The following is a 22,686-nucleotide window of genomic DNA, read 5'->3' as shown; positions in this document are numbered from 1 at the left end:
GCAACTAACAGACAGTAGTGGTGCCCTCAGTGTCACCGTTTCCATGTTTAAGCTAAATCTGGAATGAAGAGCAGGTCACCGAGGGCACACCAACCGGCTGCAAATAAAAAAATTAAGAATAGACTCATCCAACTTAGACAAGGCACTCAGGACTTGAGGAAATTTGGCAAAATGGGGGCTTGGCAAATAAAGATAAAGCTGTTTGTCTTAGAGGCGATGGAATCCTGCTAATGGTCTCACGGGGGTACGCTTTGAACAAAATCATCAAAAACATCACCACGGGAATGGCAGTCTCAAGGTCCTTTTCTTTTCAAGTGAGGCCGAAATGTTCAAACAGAAACAGGACAAAAGAATCAAATTGTCACCGCTGACCCTTACAGCCTACACAGAACCAAAGTGCTGATAACAACATAATAGATACACAGGAAGAAACTAAGGACGGAATAGAAAGGGGGTGCAAAAAAAGAAAGACGCGTTCATCACATTCCCAAACACACAGTCCTTCTAGTGCCCTCATTATTTTGGTATGATTACATCTTGCCTGAAGAAGGGGCCTGAGTTGCCTCGAAAGCTTGCATATTATAATCTATTTAGTTAGCCAATAAAAGGTGTCATTTTGCTTGCCTCTTCTTTACTTTGGTATACTGTGGTGTTATGGGTCCACAGCTCGTGGAGAAAAGGCCATTGATTTTAAATAAATAATCACCGCACCCGAGGCGGCTTCGTGAGGGGCGTTGTTGTAGCGAGCCGCGGGGCAGTCGTCGATGTGGGCGTTTCTCACCGTGTGCACAGGTGAGGAACTGCCCACATTCGTGATTGCTCCCGTGGCTAATGCTACAGCTGTAATGGCCCCTCACATTTTAAAAAGAAGCGCGAGTCGGTTTTAAAGAGGGAAAAAGAAAGAAACGTTCGGAGAGAGAATCGATCGGAGAGAAAGGAAAGGAGAGGACGGAGGTTATCGGGAGCAGTAGAGGAAGCAGGTCGGTGAGAGAGAGAGCCGCGAAGAGCGGCGGACGGCGGCGAATGAGCACTCGTGGGCAGCTGCGTAGAAGCTGGGTGTTAGGCCGACACCACGTGTTTGTGTTGAGGTTGCTCCCGCTGAGTGAGCAGGTAGCGGGAGTTCCTAGAGGAAAGCGACGAGCCGCAGAAGGCCGTGGAAAGGCAGCGGAAGTCGGGAGGCTTGGTGGTGGAGTCCCCAATATGAGCGACCTGGCTATTGGGGTAATCAAGTCTCGGGGACTGGGATGAGTGCCATACCGGAGCCAGGGATCGGGAGGTCTCCAGTCTCATGCGTGTGTTGTAGGAGGGCAGCTGCAGAGAGCGTCTTGCCTGCTGCTTGGCCCAAACGGGATTAGCAGGTGAGACGCTAACAGAAGAGCACCAGATTTGTTTGATGGTTTTTAAGACTGCTTCCTAAAAGAAGATTTTAACCTCTTGTTTTTAAGGATGTGTTTTTTTTCTATTTATTGATTTTTAACCTCCACGCGTTCTTTTTATGGATTATTTATTTAATGAATTTGGAAGAACTGCACTATTTATGGAACACTGTTTTTGTTGGTTTTTAATAAAAGCACTGTTTTCACTTTTAACCATCCCCTTGCTAAGATGCTCAATTATTGCCTTCACTGACTAGCTCACTCGGCAACATTATCGACGGTGTTGGGTTCATGTGCTTCCAACAGCAAAGGGAGTGTGGAGCCAGAACCCACATCGTCACATATACACACTTTGGTATGGACATCAGAGAAGATAAACTGCCTTCAGTCCTAATCAAAGGGTAATATAAGCTTAACAGGCCATACAGCTCATTCCGAACATACTCAGACCCCTGCACTTTTTCTCACTTTTTGCTACTTTGCCACCTTGTACTCAAAATTATTTAAATTCATTTTCCCCCCATCAAGCAACACTTAATAACCCAGAAATGACAAAGCAAAAATGGGATGTATTAAAAATAAAAAATCTCACATCCACACAAATATTCCGACCCTTTCCTACGGCACTTGAAATTTGGCTCAAGTGCATCCCATTCTCTTTATTGATCATCGCCACTGAGTTGTTTCTAGCCCCTTTTATTTGGACCCCACCTGTGCTCAGTTTTCAAATAACCGGTGTGGAAAATAACGGGGGCCGTACCGCTCCCCCGAACCCGGATACAGGCAGGCAGGCAGGCCGCGCAAGTGAAAAAGCAGCACGCTTTTTTTAGTCCTCTTCTTGCCCTTTTTAGCACACAGTGCACAAATCACCAACAAATAAGGTTGGTCCCTTTTCTCTCTTTACTTCTTCTCTCTTTCTTTGATTCTCTCTGTTTCTCCTCTCTGCCGCCTCCACTTCTCTCCTAGCAAGCATTGTCCTCGTCCTCCCAACTCCGGCTCCTCGAACAAAGTGGCCTCTTTTATTGTGCACCCAGAAGTACTCCAGGTGCACCCGCATCCTCTTCTGTCAGCACTTCTGAGTGTGGTGGAAGTGCTGCAGTCCAGGCCTTCGGAAGTGTCCAGGCCCCAATAGGGTTGAGCTTCCAAGTTCCAAACCCGTGGCCCAGATGCAATTTAGGCACACACCTGTCTATAGAAGGATCCACAGTTGAGTCAAAACCCAAGCCATGAGGTCGCAGGACTTGCCAGCAGAGCTCAGAGACAGCATTGTCTTGAGACACACATCTGCGGAAGGCAACGCTGAAGGTTCCCAAGAGCCCAAAGGCCTTCAAGATTCAAAAAACCATCACTCTTCCTGGAGCTGGCCACTGGCTGAATTGAGCAATCGAGGGAGAAGAGCTGTGGTGACCAAGAATCTGAACCGGAGAGAACCTGTGTGACAAAAGAGAGAAACTTCCAGAAGGATAACACTCCAGTGATCTGGGCTTTATGACAGAGTGGCCAGATAGAAGCCTCTCCTCATTAAAAGATACTTGGAGTTTACAAAATGGCACCTTAAAGATCTCCCACACTGTGAGAAACAAGAGTTTCTTCTGTGGTGTGTTCAAATCATCTGTGCAATGCCAGTCTAAAACATGGTGGTGGCAGCATCATGCTGTGGATTAACTTCTTATTGGCAGGAACGAGAGGACTAGAAAGGGGTTCAGGAATGGTGACATTCTTAATGAAAACCTCCAAGGAATTCTGGACCTCAGACTGAGCTGAAGGTTCATCTTCTTAAGAACAATGCAACACAGGAGTAGCTCAGAGACACCACTGGCAATGCTATGAAGAGCACAGCCAGAGCTCGAAACTTCAACCCAATCAAACATATCTGGAGAGACCTGAATATAGCTGTCCATCAACTGTCTCCAGCCCACCTGACAGAGCACGAGAGATACTGCAGTGAAGAATGGCAGAAAATCCCCAAATCCTGGTGTGTGAACTTAAAGAGATAGCAGGCTGGAATTGCTGCCAAAGGGACTTCAACCGAGAACTGAGTAAAGGGTCTGAATACTTGTGTCAATGGGATATTTCATTTTTATGTTTTGTAAAATTTGCAAACATTTCTAAAATCCTGTTTTCACTTTCTCCTTCTGGAATATTAAGTGTTGCTTGATGGGGAAAATTTTAATTTAAATGACTTTAGAACAAGGCTGCAACATAACACAATGAGTAAAAAGTGAAGTGGTGTGAATATTTTCTGTATTCACTGTAGCTGTTTGCACATTTTTTTACTTGTGCACCCTAAAACATTTATTGAAAAAAATACACAGGATACAATTTTTTTGTCTAGTAAAAATGTCAAATCCCATTGAAACACTGAATGCTCTTTGAAAATATAAAATAAAGCATCTCTGATAAGTAGCATTTCAGATGATTGCCCTTACCTTGGTGGCAAGCGGTTGTCCAATTACAACTTGCACAGGACAATTCACTTTGTCTTGATGGGAAGCCACAGCATCAAATGCCCACTGATCATGAAAACCTATCGGGGTGTAGAGTCCACAGTCTCGAACACTTGTTCTTCTTTCAAAGTCCTCACATATCCCGTCCCCTTCGTAGATGTAACACAAGCTGGGCTCACCTAAAAAATGGAAGACTCGTTTAATTCCAACATATCATAGATTAAGTATGTTTGTCAGAAACCTGTAGCAGTTTTAAGAAAAGTCTAGTAAAATACAGCCTAGTAAGCTTTGGGAATCAGCACCAATGAAATAAGACTTGGAAAACATATTAGACCAGGGGTGTAATTAGTGATCAGTTTTTGATTCAAATTAACTTCTTTTGAATTAATTTTAATTGACTTGCTTTTGAAATTTTCTGTTTAAAGGATCTGAGAGCATCCAAACTTACATAGATAGATAGATATGAGAGGCACTATATAAGAGATAGATAGATAGATAGATATAAGAGGCACTATATAAGAGACAGATAGATAGATAGATAGATAGATATGAGAGGCACTATATAAGAGATAGATAGATAGACAGACAGACTGATTGATTGATTGATTGATTGATTGATTGATTGATTGATAGATATGAGAGGCACTATATAAGATAGATAGATAGATAGACGTGAAAGGCACTTTATAATAGATAGATAGATAGATAGATAGATATGAGAGGCACTATATAAGATAGATAGATAGATAGATAGATAGATAGAGCTCTTATAATTAATTAAAAGCCAAGGAATAGAAATGCGATTTAAAAATACACAAAGTAGGGGCCAGCCTAACATGAAGTAGTGAGTGGTGTTTTATAACCTTCAGGAGCTTTTTATTTTTTATTTCCCAGATCTTGACTCTTTTGCTCTTGTTCCTGACCTTTGAATTATTTGGTGTGTCATTTTGACTAAATTGATAGATGTTTTGACTCTTGGTTTTCACCTTAGCTAGTTTTCGAAGTTCACATAACTCTTTACCCTATTCATAAATATATGTATATGGTCACTGAAGTGTGTAGAATCAATTTGAGTTGTTTTTAATCGTTTCCATTTATTTTGGCAAAGTTTTATTTCATTCTCGTTCTGTTTTGTTCTTTGTTTGCATGACACAGTAGGATGAATCATGGAATGATGATCAAAAGCCAAATAGTTGGGGGACACCGCGACCCAAAATATTTTAAGGCTTTTCAGCTAGAACAGAATGTCCCTAAGGACATGAGTCTCAGATTAGACTGGCTAAGATGGCGACGCTTCCTGTTAAGTACAGGCCAGACAGGAAGAGGTGGGTCCATGGGGACAGACACCGGAAGTGACATCAGAGGAGGTCGGGTTGTCAATCATCCGGTCTGCAGAGGGATGAAGACAAGAGGCATTAGTATACACTGCCATCTTTTGGCTCAATGTTGAATTACCACCACCAGAGCCTTTAAGCTGTCCTCAAGGCGCATGTGTCTGACAGATGGTAATTGCATATTACCTCTCAGTTAGATTACACGTCTTGAATCTCGATTCTAGAATTTGTTGGCTTTTTTACCAAGGGGGCTATAGTGTCAGGTTTTGTTTTTACTTATTGAACTTCTTTCTGCATTTAACTTTTGAATGTTGTTTTTTTACCTCATCTTTTGGTTGCCTGATCATTTGACTTTCTCAGCTGTGAGTGGGTTTTCCCTCTACTATGGTTATTACTTATGTTATCATCTTCTTTACTTGCAACAGTCCCTTGATCCTCTGTATGTCATAACACAATTAGCATTGCTTACCAACAGACAGGCATGGGAAGGCTATGTTAAAACTGTATAGAAGAGGAGAGGCACAAAGATGAGACATTGACAGGGCCCAGATTCAAACCATCCTGGGACTATGAGGCAGCATCACTAATTGACACTCCACCCTGCTGTCCCTAATGCAATAAAACAACGGAATTTCTTATAGGCACCATAAACGAAATACATATCATATAAAATCGTCCTCTAAAGTCTGTCCACAAGATTCACTATCCTATCAAATACAACCTTCTTTGTCTCTCCAAAGTGTCGTTTTTGGGATTTTTCTGGCATGTGCTCTAACCTTAACCCTAATCCCAGTTTTCTACAAGCTCCACATCTCAACCACAGGCAAAGTGGTGTCATGGATACCAGTAAACATTAGTATCTGTCTACAGTTTACTTTTGTAATTGCTCTGAATGAATCAGCCAAACTAACGCTCCAACAAAATCAGAGGGTAACTTTGAACAATTACTGTTATTGCTTACTTGTTGCTACATTCTGTAATGGAAGAGATGAAGGGGCTTAACAGAGAGAGCTTAATCAGCCCCATTTTAGAGCTCTGTGCCTTGAGGCACACTGACAGTTTCATGTCAATGATCTAATTTACAAATGTTAGGACTTTAATTGGTAAAACCTGCTGTGATGAGAGTGGAAGCCTACTGCTTCCTCTGGGAGTTAAACTAAATCAATCAGCTTGCAGGGAGGAAATTCTGATTGCCAAAAATCAAACATTAGAAGGAGGGAGAGAAATAAGTTAATCCAAATTAGAAACACTTAACAATGCTGTAAAGAAAATGTAACTCAAAATGAAATTGGAGAAGTGTTAGAATTTTTTTAGTATTACCAGTAACACCAGATGCTGGAGAATTAACCTCATCTTGTGTCTTCATTAAAGGAAACACAGGTAGAAAGGCCAACAAGAAGTCAAGGTCAATTTATTCTATTATATCCCAGGAAAATATCCTCATTCCAGGCATCCATCACTTTCACACCCATCCTCCAATAGAAAGTTTTCCATTGCAGTTTGCTTTTGGCATAATTTAGGAGATTATTCCTATATGCCACTGGGCACACTTGATGGAGACTGGCATTATGTATATTTATTGCCCACGTTTTTCTTGTTTTTAGGGAAGGTAGTGACTGACTGGTAGAGCAATTATTTCAGGAAGTGTTTTGGGAATTCATCAGTAACAATGATTCTGTGTTCTCCTTTGACCTTCCACAAGCCTCCAATTAAGACTGTGCACCTTAAACATCCATATACAGTATACAGTATATCCATATATATGTATATAGCGAGTGTCATGGAGGGCAGAGGGGCATCCTGGCTGGACGATGACATCACTTCTTACCAAGATGGAAGATGCCAAAGGATGGAAAAGCAGAACCCACAGGCCAGGAGCATGTCTCAGCTTGGACACATGCAGGGTTTTATGGGAAGTGTAATCTGAAAGTGCAGCCCTGTCAGGTTCCCTGGGTGAGACGACTCCAGCAGATCACTGCCACCTAACGTAAGGGAGATGGAACTGCTTTTGGCTTATATTCATCCATCCCAAGGTACCGTTCCTCATGCCATCTCTCCATGGCACTCACAATATGTGTGGGGTCCCATAAATTCCCAGAATTGGTCAATAGCACAGGAGTACGGGGTAGTTATGAACTATGCTGCTAGGCATCGCATGTCTACAATCTTGTTAGTCAGTCTGTCAAGTGGCATTGTGCTGAGTTGATTAAGATGGGTATTTCTGTCATTTATTTTGCAGTGGTGCACGTGACTTTATCGATTTCTTTTTTAACATGTGTCACACACGTACACATGGGAGGCAGCTAAAGGGCCTGACTGAGGGTAATTCCACACTAGACCAGGGGGTGGCGGAGTGTACTGATCCTTTTCTCTCTTTTCACTGCAGAACGATTATGGGAAATTCTGCCTGGTCCCAACGACATCACTTCCGGTTCCAGATCCAATGACTTCACTTTCCGGTTCCAGTCCTGGTGACCTCGCTTCCGCTTCCGGCCCTGATGACCTCACTTCCTCTACTTTCCCTTAAAACCACCATCTTTGCCTCATCAAGACAGTTCTGTTTTGGACTTAAACCTCTACAATTTAACTATTTTGCAGCCAGGAAAAATCATTCAGGTGGCTAACTGTGACGATGTGGGTTCTGGCTCCACGCTCCCTTTGATGTTTGGGAACCCTTGAACCCAACACCGTCGATAATGAAACCGAGAGAGCTAGTCAATGGAGGCAATAATTGAGCATCTGAGCAAGGGGATGGTTGAAAGTGCAACAGTGCTTTTATTAGAAACAGTCAACAAAAAAAACAGTGTTCATAAAGTGCAATTGAAACGTTCTTCATTAAATAAATAATCCATTAAAACAGAAGTGAAAGTGGAGGTTAAAACAACAATAAGAAAAAACAATCCTTTAAAACGAGAGGTTAAAATCTTCTTTAGGAAGCAGTTCTTTAAAACAACAAATCCGGTGTTCTTCTAGGTTAGCGTTAGCGTCTCACCTGCTTATCCCGTTTGGGCTTAGCAGCAGGCAAGACGCTCTCTGCAGCTGCCCTCCTGAAACACACGCATGAGACTGGAGACCTCCCGATCCCTGGCTTCGGTCTGGCACTCATCCCAGTCCCCGATACTTAGTTTCCACCAATGGCCAGGATGCACACATTGGGGACTCCACCACCAAGCCTCTCGACTTCCGCTGCCTTTCCGCGGCCTTCTGCGGCTCGTCGCTTTCCTCTAGGCACTCCCGCTACCTGGTCACTCAGCGGGAGCAACATCAACTCAAACGTCTGGGTGTTGGCCTAACACCCAGCTTCCTTACAGCTGCCCTCGATCGTGCGCTCACCACACGCACGCACCGCCTGTCCGTCTCTCTTGCACCGCATGCTTCCTCACTCGCTCCCTACAACCTCCGTCTTTTTTCTCTTCCTTTCTTTTTTCCTCCTCTCGTTCTTTTTTTTCCCCCTTCAACCACTTGCGCTTCTTTTTTATAACCAGGGGCCATCACAGCTGTAGCATTAGCCACGGGAGCAATCACGAATGTGGGCAGTTCCTCACCTGTGCACACGGTGAGAAACGCCCACATTGACGACTGCCCAGCGGCTCGCTACAACATCGCCCCCCCTCACGAAGCCGCCTCGGGTACGGTGATTAAAAATGGCCTTTGCTCAGTGAGCTGTGGACCCATAACACCACACTAACCCAAATCTTTTTGTGGCTCTTTGTTTCGTCTTTGACACATGCTGAATAAAGCATGTGAGGTCAAATCGAACTTCAAGACTACATTAATGGGTTTGTTACTAAAGAGTTTCCTCATGGATAGACTGCTAATCCGTGACATTACACTGAACCACGGAGACGTCTGCTGGAAAGAATCAGGAAACAAAACGTCCAGAGCACTGGCACACGCAAAACTGCATTTTGTACCACGACAGCACACCTGCATGAGCAGCTAAATCATAACATACCTGAAGGAAAAACCTTAACAATCTTTAAGGAGAAATCTGGATGAGACGCTGGGGCAGCTTAGCTACCAGCTAAACAAACAGGCTTGACGAACGGCATGGTCTCCTCTCATCTGTCAAATTTCTAGCATTCTTATGACCGCACAGCTGCCCACATCACGTTGTCCTTCAAAGCGTTTTTGACCAAAAACAATGGGGCTGATGCTTCACATCGCCCATACTCACCAGATCTCACTCTCTGCAACTTTTTTTTTTGACCTAGAAATTGAAATTGAGACTGAAGAGAGGACATTTTGCTGTTGCATTAGAAATGCATAAAAATATTAGATACAGTAACAAGATGGGTAACAGGACTTGTTTCCAGGAATGGAAGAAGTACCGGGACCAGTTTATTATATCTCGAAGGATGTATTTTCACAGCGACTAAAAGGAACTTCCAATAAGTTCTATAAAAAAGGCAATTTTTAACAGTTTAAAGAATTTTTGGGTCTCCCCATGATATATTTGTATATCTCTATATATCTAAAATCCAACATCTATCTGTTCGCTTTTTACGAGCGAACTACTTAACGGATTTAGGTTGGGGTTTTTTTCTATAATTTGCTCAAACATTTTGTGAATTCTCTCATTGCGCTAAGTATCATAGGTTGCTTGCGGTACTGATTTATTTGCGCACATCTGAGAGAGAAGCAGCGGACTGAGGGGAAGGGGGCAGGGCACTCCTCACTCACACACCAATCCTTGGGGCGTACCTTACCTCTGCTTAGCCAGCAAACGAGAGAACTACTTAACGGATTTAAATCAGGTGTTTTTCTATAATTTGCTTGAACATTCCGGTTGAATATATGACTTCTCTCATCGCACTAGGTATCATAGTTTGCTTGCGGCAGTGATTTTTTGAGCAAATCCGAGAGAGAGGCTGCGGGCCGAGATGAGGGGGAAGCTGGACCACAGGAGTAGGCTGGGTGGGGCCCTCCTCACTCAGATGCCAGCCTCCATTCCAGTTGCTCTACCTCTTGCCATCTGTTGGAGCGTGCATTGCCTCCGCTAAGCTAGCGATACCTGTTTGTTCAACAGACATTATCACCTAGAGATTGTTAAGGAGTAATGTTTGACAATTTTGAGAAAGACATCAGAGCTACGTGTGTTTTAGAGGGTACCTGATCATTGGCAGAGATATCGCAGCCACATGCTCTTTTCCCCATGCGGTGGACTGTCTCCCATCAGAGCTGAACATGATCAGATACAATGACAACATTTGACGTTAGAGCATAACTGCCTTCCGCCTGGCCAGAGATACCTTGCCAACGTTTTACATTTTTGCCAAAGAGATAACAGCTAAATCCTCGCCGCGATAGCAAAACCAAAAATACTGAATATCAAGAGGCCCTTGGATACAAAAGCCATCGATATGAATTCTTCTCAATGCAAATGATTACATTTTTTTTATTGATTTTTAAAGTTTGTCCTGTTTCACTGCTATGTGGGGGACAGCTAGTATACATATTACATATATACAAAAAAGGTAGTTAAACATTATACATGTTTGACCCACTATTTCTGATATAACAGTTTGGCGACGAGGATGGGATCCAAACTGTTATATTAGAAATAGCAGGTCACACACGTATAATGCTTAACTACCTTTTTTATTAATGTCCACACCAACCACAAATACCTTGGTCTTCCTCCTAGCACCAACCCCCCCCCATCCGCATCTGCACAAACATCACAGCTCCTCCTCCAGCAAGCTTTATCCTCTTCCTCCTCCTGACTCTGTCTCACAGAATAGCGGCTACAACCAAGGGCTCAGCAGTATCTGCAGCACCTCCTGGTGGCACCCACAGAACCCAACAGGGCTGCTCCAAACTCCAACTCCCATGAAGCCCTGTGGGTGTCCAAGGCACTGCTGCAACCCGGGTATTGGTTGGTGGGGCAATGCCCTGCATATAACTCTCACAGGCGTCCTGGACAGGCAAGGGTCCTGGTCGTCCACCATACTGGATAAAAGCTTATATGGAAGGTCTAAAAAATTTTTGTTAAAATTTATTTTCTTCCCTTGCAGCCTTTGAAAGATACAATAGTTATGGAGAGAGTTCGAACAGTTAGGTCTTGCCATCAGCAATCCTACAAAGACCAGGATAAAGTAGCAGATAAACTCTACAAGCAAGCTGCAAATGTTTTTGGACCCAAATAACCTCCAAAAAAATGCAGAACAAAAGTGGTATTAATGTGAGGAAGTATATTGTGGCCGTTTCTTCTATGGCAACAAATCTAGAACATCCAAGTCTACAGGTCGAAGGGTTAAAGTACTTCAGTTTCCTGATAACAACATGGTTCAGATTTATGTGGTGCTGGAGAAGGTTTTAAATCACTGGCCTCAGACTTGAATACAAAGAGATGTTTGACTTAACTAGTTTGTGAGGAGTCACAAAGGGACCATTGTTAAATGTTCACAGTTATTCTCCTTAGGGAGATGTTCTTCTGTCTACTCCTCTTTACTCAAAGAGTGCATCTGCAAAACATCATTTTACAGGTGCTTCCGAGATAAACAAACAGACATTTTTTTCTGTTTGAATATTATTGGCTTTTCTTATTTTCTTTCAGATTTCAAATAGATATTTTATAAATATTTTAAATTTTGCTTGTTATCTTTCCTTTTAGTCATTTTACTCTTTACAGAATTAAGCAAAACCAATGAAACAAAGAAAAGAATATCTAGAGAAACTAGAGAAGCTGATCAGCTCTGTCACTGTTCAATGTGTGTCTGTATCAGTTTTTGAAAACTTCAACATTCCCCCTCCAGAGTGATGCATGCTGGAATTCTACAGTACCCTAACTTCAAAGTGTGGGTGATGCCTTGTGCCCAAAATCTACCTGATTATAGGGTGTTTGTTCAGTATTGTCATGTGTATACAGTCGTGGCCAAAAGTTTTGAGAATGACACCAAGTTTGCTGCTTCATTGTTTTTAGATCTTTTGTCAGATGTTTCTATGGTATACTGAAGAAGAATTACAAACATTTCATACATTTCAAAGGTTTTTATTGACAATTACATTAAGTTTATGCAAAGAGTCAATATTTGCAGTATTGGCCCTTCTTTCTTTTTAAGATATCTGCAATTCAACCTGGCATGCAGTCAATCAACTTCTGGGCCAAATCCTGACTGATGGCAGCCCATTCTTGCATCATCAACGCTTGGAGTTTGTCCGAATTTGTGGCTTTTTGTTTGTCCAACCACCTCTTGAGGATTGACCACAAGTTCTCAATGGGATTAAGGTCTGGATAGTTTTCTGACCACGGACACAAAATTTTAATGTTTTGTTCCTCGAGCCACTTTAGTTATCACTTTTGCCTTTTGGCCCGGTGCTCCATCATGCTGGAAAAGGCATTGTTAGTCGCCAAACCATTCTTGGATGGTTGAGAGAAGTTGCTCTCGGAGGATGTTTTGGTCCCATTCTTTATTCATGGACTCATGTTGACTCTTTGCATAAACTTAATGTAACTGTCAGTAATAGCCTTTGAAACTTATGAAATGTTTGTAATTATACTTCAGTATACCATCGAAACATCTGACAAAAACATCTAAAAACAATGAAGCAGCAAACTTGGTGAAAACCAATACTTGTGTCATTCTCAAAACCTTTGGGGAACGACTGTATACACATGACAATACTGAACAAACACCCTATAATCAGGTAGATTTTGGGCACAAGACATCACCCACACTTTGAAGTTAGGGTACTGTAGAATCCCAGCATGCATCACTCTGGAGGGGGAAAACTAAAGCAGCATACTTCGTGAAAATCAATACTTGTGTCATTCTCAAAACCTTTGGCTACGACTGTAGAACAGAAGATAGGAGCACAGAAAGCACTTTTTTACGCAAAAAGTCGTGAGCCTCTGGAATGAACTACCGAGACATTGAGCTGAAAGAGAAACCTTGACAAGGTGTAAGAAGTTTTAAGATGAGACGTTGGGATAGCTGAGCTATTAGCCATAAAAAATGGCTTCATGGACTGAATGGTCTCCTCTCGTCTGTCACATTTCTCATGTTTCTTTAAACAACTTCAAGTTCACTTCTTGCCTGTGTGTCACAGTGTGACTCTGAGCAAGCCATTTGATTATGCTCCGACAGTGACAATGACCTGATAACAGTCGCAACATATCCTGGCACTGTTAAAATGCCTTGGATGAAGGCATCCATAAATAAATAAAGAACAAATTCAATCAATTACACAAACATAATGTCCAATGGAAGTGTTATATGGAGCTCTTCCCTACCTTCTGCGCCAAGTAGATACACGTCAAAGGCTCTAAATTGAGTGGGTTTACCCCCTAATCTGAGGTTACAGCGTCACGGCATTAAAAGAGACTCTCGGTCACATCCCACTCATACACAGCCAACTTACTGCGGGGGCTTAACCCACAGAAAGACCATGTAAACATGCAGAGTCCGATGTGCAGGCAGCTAAAAATATTGACGCAGCTTTTAAGCGGACAGAGCAGTCTCATGAGCGATCTCATGTGAATTACAATGCTCCTCATGCTCACACCACTTACTGGATTAAAATGGACCCCACCACCTTTGTTGCCGTATATGAAAGGGGTAATCCATTGCAATGTGTTCTGTGCAGGGGCAAAGCATGACTCAGAACTCTGAGAGATACACATAGACATCTTCTTAGATTGCCCCAGGCAAAGTAGCTGTTTTAAATCAGCGCCGTTTTTTTGTGGGTGGGCATCATTCTCAATGACACTTGGCCACGACAGCTGAAGCAGACAGCAAATACAGCTGACGGATTCAGCTGAACTTAAACAACCTCAATCGCTGGCCCGCTATGAGTTACAATAAAAATAAAAAATTGGTCTGTGCTCACTGAAAAAAGAAACTTAATTGTCATTTTGTTCTTAATAAATCACTAATCACCTCTTGAAGTAGGCATTTGTGAATTCCACAGTCAGTCAGGAAGCAAATTTGCCAGATATCATCTTATTGTTGTAAGTGTTATTTCCCAGTGATGAACAATGTCATTTACCTAGGAGAGTGAAATGAGGAATATCCTCAGACGTGAGGACATCAGGAAGAATTAAATCTCGACATAGCCTAAAATATTACTCATAACATATCCTCTTTTCCTGTTTTTCAGCCAGACATGGTGATTGACACCTTATTAGTAGCTGTGTGGCATGCAACTCTCACAGTCCCGGCTGATCTTAAGCCTAGAGGAAATGTCTGTGCTTAGACATTCGTTGCTTTTTCCAAGCGCCATTCAAAAATGTGCATTATATACTATATATATATATATATATATATATATATATATATATATATATATATATATATATATATATATATATATATATATGTGTGTGTGTTTGTGTGTGTGTGTGTGTGTGTGTTTATATATATATATAACTGTACAGAGCACTGCAAAAGTATTCACCCCCTCTGTGTTTGTCCTGTAACAGTGGTGTAGCTAGGGACAGGCGAATGGGGCGGTTTGCCCAGGCGGCACATTTTTGGGGGTGGCATTATTGGCCAAAAGGCTCAGTACAATTCATGTGTAAGCAGTAGGGTTTTGAAAAATATCATTCATTAATGAAAAAAGTCAAATTCTCTGATTTTTATCCATAGACACTTCAAAAATAATTTTCAGGCTGTCCTTCTGTGACGACATCAGACACAGCAGTTGAAATTTATGAGGCAAAAACAAAAATAAACAGAAACATTACACTGATAATAATTTCTAGGAAGATAAATAACTAATTTACAATTCATAATTTTGTTTTGTTATTTGTTGCTCTGCGCAGCAAACATCCCCACCTATCACTTGTACACTACACTGGTTCTAGTTTTCGCAGCATAATTATATTAAACTAATACTGAGAACACAGCTTATCAGTGCGTCTATACGATATTCTTGTCTAGTTGATACTCTATGTGAAAAATATTGCCATTTCTCTATATATGAATAAATATATGCAAAATGTATCTTAATTTTTCTCTATATGTCATTTTAATTTTCTATTTAAATAGGTTAACATATTCAGACATGTTGGAGGGTGGAAAATTGAAGCACCACTCCGCCACAAGCAGCATGAACTCGAGCTACGCCACTGCTGTTTGCTGTTTGGGAAGCTAGCACCATTTGATTTACACAACTCTGAAGGTACTGAAGTATTTTCTATTGTAACACAATCAATAATTAAGACAAAAAAACTGAAATTCTGCTTGTATATAAGTATTTACGCGCCAAAGACAATTCTTTTCAGAGCCCCCTTCTGCTGCAGTCTCTTGTTGAATGTCTCTATTAACTTAGCACATCTCACAACTGGGATTGCCACCCACTCCTCAAGGCCAAACTGCTCCAACTCCTTCAAGTTAGGTGGGCTGTGTTGGTGTCCTGCCACCATCAAGTCATGCCACAGATTCTCCATTGGATTGAGGTGTGGGCTTTGATTCATTTCACTATTTCCCTTCAAACCACTCCGTGTCGCTTCAGCAATATGTTTAGGGTCATTCATTGTCCTGCTGGAAGGTTAACATTCATCCCATTCTCAAATCTTTGGCACCTTTCCTTTCTTGAGGAAAATTGCCCTAAATTTAGTGGCATCCATCTTTCCTTCATTGTGGGAATGGAGTTCTTGGGGTGATGTTTGGTTTGTGCCACACATGGTGCTTCCCATGATGGCCAGGGAGTTCAATTTTAGACTCATCTGATCAGAGAACCTTCCTCCATGTGTTTGGGGGAGTCTGTTTCATGCTGTTGGCCAAACTCCAAATGTGTTTTCTCATTTTTTTTTTCCTTTTAGTACAGTAATTGGCTTTTTTCTGGCCACTCTTACATAAAGCCCCTCTCTATGGAGTGTATGCCTTGAATTGGTCCTATGGACAGTCTCATCTCGGCTGTGGATCTTTACATCTCCTTTATTGCTATCTTTGGTGTTTTTTTTGCATCTCTGATTAATGACTGATCCGTGAATTTTGGTGGGTGGTTTTCTATTGTCTGGTTTGTAGTGGTGTCATATTCTTTCAATTTTCTTAAGATGAATTTACTAGTGTTCCTTGGGATACTCAAAGTTTGGGATATTTGTTATAACTCAGCCCTGATCTCTAATTCTCCACAACTTTGTCTCTGTTTGGAGTGCTCCTTGGTCTTCATGTTGCTTTGCTTAGTGGTGTAGCAGAGTTAGAGCAGGTCTATTTATACAGATGTCATGTGACAGATCATGTGACACTCTGATTGCACACAGGTGGACCCTAATCAAATAATCATGAGAGTTTGGACCAGATCTTATTTAGAGGTTTCATAGCAAAGGCATGAACACAAATGCATTCACAACTATTCAGTACTTGTATATATACAGTATTGTAGCGGACGGCTGGGATGCCTCCACGCTAGATGACCTGAGGAGGAAGCATGGACAGAGCATTACCTCCCCCGGAGCGCTAGGTTGTAGCCCCCCAGGGTTGCAGCGGTCTCTTGGACTCCCGTAGGGTTCCATGGGAATTGGAGTTTGATACAGTCCTGTTGGGATCCGTGGGTGCCACCAGGGGGTGCTGCAGAAGCTGCTGAGCCTTTATGGGCAGCTCTTCCACCAAACCCAGAAGTGCTGCCGGAAATGCATTATCAAGCACCTGGAGCACTTATAAAAGGAGCCAGCAGACACTACTCTGGGAGCCAGAGACGGGAGGAGGAAGACAAAGTTTGCCAGGAGGAGTGGAGGAGAAGAGAAGAAAGGAAGAAAGAAAGAAAGAGAAAAGGAGAAAAACTGTGTTGTGTTGTGTGCTGGGGACTGCGTTGTGCTTGTGGGAATGAGGAAGGTGTTTGCCACAAGAAAAATTTGTGTCTGCTACTCTTGTGCCTCCTGTGTCCGTCTGTGTTGGGATTGGCTTCACAATATATATAAAAAAGTGCAACGGTGATGTTTTTATGTCATGTTTTAAATCGGGTGTATTTTGAAACCTATATATGTTTGGTATCATTCTTTTCAGAATGTATCGGACTTTAATGTGATGTTGTTAGATTTTTAGATTCTTATTCTGTTTTTAAATTATAAATTAAATATATCAAGAAAGTCATTTTTAAAATCAAGAAAGTCATGGTTTTTGATTTTTGATCGAGTAAACTTTCATTCACAGGAACAAACTATTTAAAACAAATAATCTATTCATAACACCAATATTTGTATTTAGGTGATTTAGTTAGCTGAAAGTCGAGTTACGATGACCCATTGCATACCACTTTAATTTTCATGTGATTTTTTCCTGTTATTTTAATGAGTCATTTTTTTTTATCTATAAGAATGCCAGTTCAAACGAATGGATCGTTTATTTAGTCTCTTATAAATACTCATTGAGCATAGTGGACCTCAGTTTAATGGAAATACTCCAATCGGTAAGAAAGTAAATATTTTAGTCTCATTTCATGATTTTTACTCTGTTAAATAATAATTAATTTTTCTTTGACATATTTATAGAATTTTGTGCTTTTTACTCCAATAAATAAAAATTTGTCTTTTGTACATTTCCAGATTTTACTAATATTCTGGCTGCAACTAGGGGTTGGGTGCCGAAGGCACCAGGGGGTCTGGCCCCCCTAGAATATATATATATATTGTGACAGGTGGCTGGGTTCCATGCTCAGCCGGGACACCCCTGCATTCTATATTCAGGGGGAGTAGCCCTGGACAGTGCAATACCTCCCCCTGGATGCTAGATGGCTGCCCCCCTGGGTTGGAGCGGTGCCTCGGTTTCTCACAGGGCTCCATGGGAATTGGAGTTTGGTGCAGCCCTGTTGGGTCCCGCAGGCACCACCAAGGGGTGCTGCAGCTGGGACGCCTGAGCCCGTGTGGGCATCATGTTCATCACACCCAGGAGTGCAGAAAAAGAGGAAGAGGAAGAAAAAGAGTGCTTTATTGTGTGTTTTATTTGGTGTTTGTGCTTGGAACTGTATACTGCCTGTGGCACACGGGGAAGATGTGCGCCCACAGGTGAAGAAAAAAATTAAACTTTTTGTTTATTTTATGTTTGCCTCCGTGTCCAGTCTGTGTCAGGTCGGGTGCCTATATAGCACCTTTTTCACAATATATACATATATATAACCACCCACAAAGTATTTGATTTTCATTCCACTTCAACAATTTGTATTATATTGTTAAGTCCATCACATGAAATCCAAATGAACATCTATTTTAATTACAGATTGCAATGTGACAAAACATGACAAATACCCTAAGAGGATGAATACTTTCACAAGGCACTATGAACTGTATATACACACACCCTGTATACATATATACAGTAAATATAAATTTATAACTATATATTTTGAATCATCTTCCGTGGTTTGGTGACACATGCTGGCTTTCCTACCAGCAGAGGGTTGCAGTAGCCCAGACATGAAAGGACCAAAGCCTGTTCCATAAATTGTGCTACAGAGTGTTGAGTTACGGTCCGATCTTGCGGATGTTATAAAGAGTGAATCTGCAAGACTGAGAGACCATAGCGACAGGTGCCTTGAAAGACAGCTGGTCATTGATAAACCAAATTGAACAGAGATGGGGTGCTAAACAAAAGCAAGCAGCGATTACAAGAAGGTTCATCTTTCTACAAGTTGAGCTAAAGATGGTGTTCCATCATCCAGGCTGCAATATCAGTGTGATATTCAGAGATTCTAGCTAATACCACAAGGTATTCTGGAGGGAACGACAGGTTCAGCTGCATTTCATCAGTATAGCACTGATGGGAGAACAGTAGAGGGCCCAGCACAATTCCTTGGGGCACCCTCATGCTGGCTTAGTGCACCCTGGATAGCTCTTCATGCCAGTACACAGAGTAGGATCTGCAAATAAAACAGATTCACTTCAAATGGAAAGTAGCTATCATAAGCGTAGAAAAAACTTGAAAAACTTTGCTGATCCATGAATTTAGCATCCCTGTTTTTGTTTTCGGGTCCTCCCTGCGTGGAGTTTGCATGTTCTCCCCGTGTCTCCAGGTGCTCCGGTTTCCTCCCACTGTCCAAAGACATGCAGGTTAGGTGCACTGGCGATTCTAAATTGTCCCTAGTGTGTGCACGCCCTATGGTGGGCTGGCACCCTACCCGGGGTTTGTTTCCTGCCTTGCGCCCTGTGATGGCTGGGATTGACTCCAGCAGACCCCCGTGACCCTGTAGTTAGGATATAGCAGGTTGGATAATGGATGGATGTTTTTGTTTTATTTTTTTAGACTAATGCCAACAACTTCTCACAGACTCACATCATGCTTTTCTTTTTTTTTTTTTTTTATTTTATTAATTTTATTACAATCCATACATAGCAATCAAGTTTTTACAAAAAAAAGAATTATGTTAAGAACAGATCGATCCCCACCCCTGAGAGAGAGAGCAAGCCAAATGGTGTAAGATTTAAGGCTTGTAAACATACCTAAATTAATAAATTCTCTGTGCTTCATGAACTTATTTTAAAATATTACTGATTAGATCCTGCCATGTTTTGAAAAAAGTCTGTACGGATCCTCCAACTGAGTATTTGATTTTTTCCAATTTCAAATAATATAACACATCGGTTTCCCACTGACTTAAAAGAGGAGAGTTTGGGTTCTTCCAGTTTATCAGAATGAGTCTGCATGCCAAGAGTGTAGTGAATGCCATCACAATTTGTTTGTCCTTCTCCACTGTAAGCCCCTCTGGAAGAACCCCAAACACAGCTGTTAATGGGTTAGGAGGGATTGTGAGTCCAAGGCTGTCTGAGAGGTAATTAAAAATTTTTGTCCAGAATAATGTTAATTTGGTGCAGGCCCAGAACATGTGATCCAGTGAGGCTGGGACTTGGTTGCAACGTTCGCAGGTTGGATCATGCCCTGGAAACATTTTGGAGAGTTTTAGTCGAGACAGATGTGCTTGATATATAATTTTGAGTTGTATAATTGTATGCTTTGCGCATATGGAGCTCGAGTGAATTCTCTGCATTGCTACTTTCCACTCCTTTTCTGATATATTAATTGAGAGATCTTTTCCCAGTGTCCTCTTGGATCTTTGAAAGGAAGGGATTGTAAAATGATTTTATATATTGTAGAGATGGAGTCTAATTCCTTAAAATTGAGCAATAAGCGTGGATGAGGGTGCAAGATGAGGAAAATCTGGAAGGTTCTGTTTAACAAAGTTCCTGATTTGAAGATAGTGAAAGAAATGTGTAGCTGGAATGTTAAATTTGGAATGTAATTGTTCATAGGATGCAAAGACGTTGTCTATATAAAGATCTCTAAGCAAGTTAATTCCAAATTTTTCCAGATATTAAAACTGCATATGTTTTGAAGGTTGAAAGAGGTGGTTCTCTTGCAGAGGTGCCACAGATAGAAGCTTCTCCGTCTTAAAATGCTTTCTACATTGGTTCCAGATTCTAAGTGAGTGGAGCACAATTGGGTTATTAGTGTATTGTCGATAACGTGTGTTTATTGGAGCGCAGAGCAAGGAATACAAAGAAGTACTGCAGGATTTTACTTCTATTGCGGTCCAAGCCTGTATATGTTCTTCTATTTGTGTCCAGGTTCTTATCGCCTGTATATTTGCCGCCCAGTAATAAAACTGGAAGTTAGGTAGAGCCATGCCGCCTTCTGCCTTTTGTCTTTGCAGGGTCGCTCTTTTGATGCGTGGATGTTTTGAATTCCAAATAAATGAGGTTATTGTTGAATCTAATTGCTTAAAGAATGATTTATTAATGTATATTGGGATGTTTTGAAATAAAAAAAGGAGCTTAGGACTCCAGCAGGCCCCCATGACCCTGTAGTTAGGATATAGCAGGTTGGATAATGGATGGATGTTTTTGTTTTATTTTTTTAGACTAACGCCAACAACTTCTCACAGACTCAAATCATGCTTTTCAGCTAAGTCTTACCTCTCACGATTACACAATGAGAGTGTTACAGACTTAGAGATGTCTCATATAAGCCCAGATTAATTCTTTAGAGCAGGGTTCTCCAACCTTTTTTCCCCTGAGAGCTACTTTTACAAAATGAAAATGGCTACAAGCTACTCATGTTTCCTAACGTTTATTCTCATAGCTTATTTCACGCCAAACAAACTGAATAAGCTTGTTTTGCCTGAACATTTACAAAATGTTGGTGTCCACAACTCACATTTTGCATTAAAACATCACAAACAATATTTATAAGTGCATTTTGTATGTCTGTATGCATTTTCTAGTCAGTCTCACACTACTGAATTAAAACAAAACAAAACAATGAAATTCCAAATACACAGACATGACTTATTCATCTGCCATTTTGTCACATGTCACTGTGTCACTTTATTCACAGGTCCAGTCGCATGTGTGATGTGTTTTTCAGTTAGTCAGATGACTGGCACTGAGGTGTATGGTGGAGTGGAGCCCCTTAGGTTAACTCTGACGGAGTCATTTAGATGTTCATCTGTCAGTCTTGTTCTGAAATTTGATTTCATGACATTCATGTCAGACTCACAGATGTATGGAGACCCAAACAAAGCAGACATTTTCAGAGCTGCTTGGTGAAGATTCTTATAGTTATCTGGCTCTACTAAGCTCCAGAAATGCTGTTGAGACTTTAACTGAACATTATTGTGAAGGTTTGCTAATATATCTATATATATAAAGGAGAGTTGGGATCCAAGAGACTGTGTTTGTGTGTTTGTGGAGGGATTGAGAGTCACGTGATCATCTCCCCTCCCATTGACTTCATTTCGCTCCGAGCTGAGCTCTGTAGCTGACGCAGTCTTGCCGTTCTTTTTCCTTAGTGTTTAGTCCTTTCTCCTTTACTAATTTACTGTTTAGTACATGCGGTACTTACACAGTCACTCATAAAAGGGGAGAAGACTCCATGCAAGAAATGGGTATTGAAACTACCTTGGAAGACATGCAATCAACGAGGCCATTAAACGGATCACAAGAGAGGTCTTCTAGGTTGGAAAAAAAGCGCTTGGCTGCCAAAACAGGCGATTAAACGAATCTCAACAAGAAATGACTTCTACGTTAGAAAAAAAACGATTCGCTGCCAAAATCAGGCGGTTAAACGAATCTAAAGAAGACAGGATTTCAAGATTGGGAAAAGGACGGATGGCTGCCGAAACCAGGTGGTTAAAAGAATCTGAAAAAGACAGGACGTCTAGATTGGAAAAACCAAGATCTGCTGCTGAAACTAGCCGGTTAAACGTGCATCGAAGCGTGCCAGGTCTGCTAGTAATATATAAAATCCAATGTCTTTCTGTCTCTCTGTCTGTATGTCTGTCGGCTTTTCACGAGAGAAATACTTCTATATTCTATAATTTGCTTGAACATTCCGGTTGATTTTGCGTCTTCTCTCATTTTACTATGTATCAGAGTTCGCTCACAGTACCGATTTAATTGCACGAAATGAGAAACACGCTGCGGGCCGAGTGGAGGGGCATTCCTCACTCACTCGCCAGCTTCAAGGTGTGCTCCTTAACTTCGCTTAGCTAGCAAACGAGATAACAATTGAATTCAACTTTATTTGATATTTAAAATAAAGTGTTACTTAGGTCTGGATGAGTTTGAGTCCGGATATTCTCTTAAGTGTGTGC

The 22,686-nt window shown here is 41.4% G+C and overlaps 1 protein-coding gene across 1 annotated transcript in view; it reads right to left on the bottom strand.

Annotated features, from left to right (window-relative positions):
* The window catches only part of pappaa (pregnancy-associated plasma protein A, pappalysin 1a), a 722,863-nt gene that overhangs the window by 259,553 nt on the left and 440,624 nt on the right, over positions 1-22,686 (bottom strand). The window contains exon 10 of the mRNA XM_039762740.1: positions 3,806-4,002. Coding sequence (XP_039618674.1) covers positions 3,806-4,002 — 197 coding nt within the window. The remainder of the gene's footprint in view (positions 1-3,805; positions 4,003-22,686) is intronic.

This window comes from Polypterus senegalus, chromosome 9, assembly GCF_016835505.1.
Source record: "Polypterus senegalus isolate Bchr_013 chromosome 9, ASM1683550v1, whole genome shotgun sequence".
Lineage (NCBI taxonomy): Eukaryota > Metazoa > Chordata > Cladistia > Polypteriformes > Polypteridae > Polypterus > Polypterus senegalus.
The sequence above is the reverse complement of the archived record's forward strand: the minus strand, read 5'-3'. Positions and strand labels throughout refer to the sequence as shown.